General features: G+C 37.9%; 1 protein-coding gene across 1 annotated transcript in view; it reads left to right on the top strand.

Annotated features, from left to right (window-relative positions):
• Positions 1-1067: 1067 nt before the first annotated feature.
• Positions 1068-3133, top strand: part of LOC113013697 (uncharacterized) — a 6308-nt gene continuing 4242 nt past the window's right edge. Inside the window, exon 1 of the mRNA XM_026154830.1 lies at positions 1068-1272. Coding sequence (XP_026010615.1) covers positions 1068-1272 — 205 coding nt within the window. The remainder of the gene's footprint in view (positions 1273-3133) is intronic.

Below are 3133 nucleotides of genomic sequence, written 5' to 3' on the forward strand. Positions count from 1 at the left end.
GGACTGGACTCATAACTCAGACGCCCTCTACAGGAAAGGGCAGAGCAGGCTGTACCTGCTGCGGAGACTCAGGTCGTTTGGAGTGGAGGGCCCACTCCTGAAGACCTTCTATGACTCTGTTGTGGCTTCTGCTATCTTTTATGGTGTGGTCTGCTGGGGCGGCAGCATCTCTGCTGGGGACAGGAAGAGACTGAACAGGCTGATCCGAAGGGCCAGCTCTGTTCTAGGATGCCCTCTGGACCCAGTGGAGGTGGTGAGTGACAGGAGAACGGCGGGCTAAGCTGTCATCCCTGTTGGACAACATCTCCCACCCCATGCAGCAGACTGTGACAGCACTGAGCAGCTCCTTCAGTGGGAGACTGCGGCACCCACGGTGTGGGACGGAGAGATTTCGCAGGTCTTTTCCTCCCCACTGCTGTCAGACTCCATAATAAAGACTTTAACTGATCAAGCACACACATCCATACATATGCAATAATACTAAGTGCAATAATCCTTTCTGTCATCGTTGTATTTTTACTCAGTTGTATATAGTATTTATATTGTATTCTATTTTTATCTTATTGTATATTTATTTTATTTATTCTACTGTATATAGTATTTATTTTATTCTATTCTGTACAGTTGTGTACTGTATTTATTCTTATTGTATTCTAATTGCCTCATAACTTTTGCACTGTCCACTTCCTGCTGTGACAAAACAAATTTCCCACGTGTGGGGGACTAATAAAAGGTATCTTATCTTATCTATCTTATCTTATCTCCACCAGTATATTGCCAACAAACCAGATGAGTGGGGCTTTAAATGGTTTTGCCAAGGCAAGTTCATCTGCATCATCCATGACTTGCTGCGTATCAAGGGGGATCTACATTCTTCAATGCTCCCCTCCAGTGACAAGGAACAGAAGCTACCTCTAAGGGGCCAAAGTTGTAAAAAACAGCTAAGCAAACCCATAAAAGAACCTCAGCTCTTCACAAGTTTCAGCTTGGTCCAGAACTTGCACACCTCCTTCCGGTGTCAGGTGCATGGTACTCTATGACCAAACTGCACCGGTGGAGCTCCCCTGATGGCAGACAAGAACCTGATGAAGAAGGGCCATGGAGCCTGTTATTACAGGTCTGGTGAAGGTCTGATTCCAGTAAAATGGTCTGACAGCAAATGTGTCAACCTTCTAAAGAATGCCTGTGGGTTCAAGCCTCTTATATCGGTCAAACGGTGGAGCAAAGAGTCCAATGGCAAAGATCACCATTCCATGCCCATCACTCATCCCTGTATATAATTAGCATATGGGAGGAATTAAGCTTTCTGATATGCTATTACACCTGTATAAGACAAGTTAAACATACATCCCTGACTTGAATACCTGATCTACAAGAGGGACTGTGCCCTACTAGAGCTGGGCGATATAAGATTTTTTCATATCACGATATGTTTTTTTCATTTCAGGCGATAACGATATCTATCACGATATAAGCCAAATAACTATATTTGTAAGATTTAAATGTGCCGTTGCTCACAAGTAAAATGTGAAATAATCAGCAGCTTGTTTTTATTTAAATATTTATTTCCCATAATAAGTTCAACAGGGTAGATGTACTTAAGGAACATGAGACTTTTTCAGATAAATAAAGGCAAATATTGCAAACTACACAAAAGGCAGCCGCTAAAGCGTTTAAGTTTCAAAATAGAACAAACGAAACAGACTACTAAATTGTCAATTCCACTTAGAAACAAAATATTAATTCTAAAAATAAATCTTGTTTTACAGAGAACAGACAAAACTGGACTAACTTTTGTCAATAGTCAAATAAACTGAGAACTAAAAGGAAATTCTCAAATCTCTCCTTGTTGTATAGCTTAGCTTTTCAAAACAATTTTAACAGTTACTTTAGTCTGACAAAAGCCGAATGACGAATTAGCGCTTCCAGTCAGAGACTGAGGCTACGTCCACACGTACACGGGTATTTTTGACACGTGACGTGACGCTGCGGCTGTGATTGGTTCGGCTCTGCGCTACTTAATTTGGATTGGCTGTTCTCTTTTTATTTTTTATTTTTTTTAAGAGGGACAAGAGCGGCGAGGTCTATCGCGATAGTTTAATTTTTCTATCGAGAAAAAGTTATATTGCGATACATATCGTTATCGTTCTATCGCCCAGCTCTAGTTTGCATCCATCCAGAAGTGCTTAGTGATATAGATATATTACAATATATATTAGCAATAATATAGATATGTAAGTATATTACAGAAATGGGTCTATTATGTTATAATGTACACGGTATGAAGTATGTTGTGAATATTCTATAACTATAAGTATGTACAGGCTGTAGTGAGTACAAGCTATGGACAGGATATGGACAGGATATAAATATGAAAAACTATACAGAATATGAAATAAATAACTTTACAGGAATCTGAGATATACAGCTATACAGAAATGGGAACTATGCAAGTTGTAAACAGTTGTAGGGTTAAAAATTATCGTATGTACAGAATGAAATTATAATTTTGACTTCTCAGAAAAATTTATTTACCAGCTACTGTACTTTGGTTAAAAGGTAATTAGTTGTGATATTTGTGATTTCCACATGTTACTCTTGATTTTTACAGTATTTACTAATGTTAACTCAGAAAGTTACAAAAATTACTTACTGAGGAAATTATTTCAGCATATTCTTGCTGTGCTAACACTTAATGGGATTTATCAACAGCAATGGATAAACAAAATGGGAATAGTGGTCTGATATTATGACAAATAATGAATTATAATAACATTAAGTTTTGTTAGCATTAGCACCATAAAGTGACAAATCAGCCGTTTGGTTGGGCAATCATGTTTAAATGATTAAACATTTAATTTCACATTTTTAATGCTTTCAAGTGACATACATCTGTTTAGTAAGTCCTCTAACACTATCATATATCAAAAAATTATATCTTCCTACCTTAGTTTCATCAAAAACACTCAAAATATGTTGGATGATTTTTTGTTTCTGACTTCCTGGTTGGGAGAGTGATAAGAAGAGCCAACCGTTTACATTCACAGTGCCTTCTGGTGGATTTTTTGGCATTACAGATGTAAACCAATTGGTAGAAAAGATTCAATAAGGTAGGTCAATTTCAGTGAAAGCC

The sequence above is a fragment of the Astatotilapia calliptera genome, chromosome 3 (assembly GCF_900246225.1).
Source record: "Astatotilapia calliptera chromosome 3, fAstCal1.2, whole genome shotgun sequence".
NCBI classification, from domain to species: Eukaryota; Metazoa; Chordata; class Actinopteri; order Cichliformes; family Cichlidae; genus Astatotilapia; species Astatotilapia calliptera.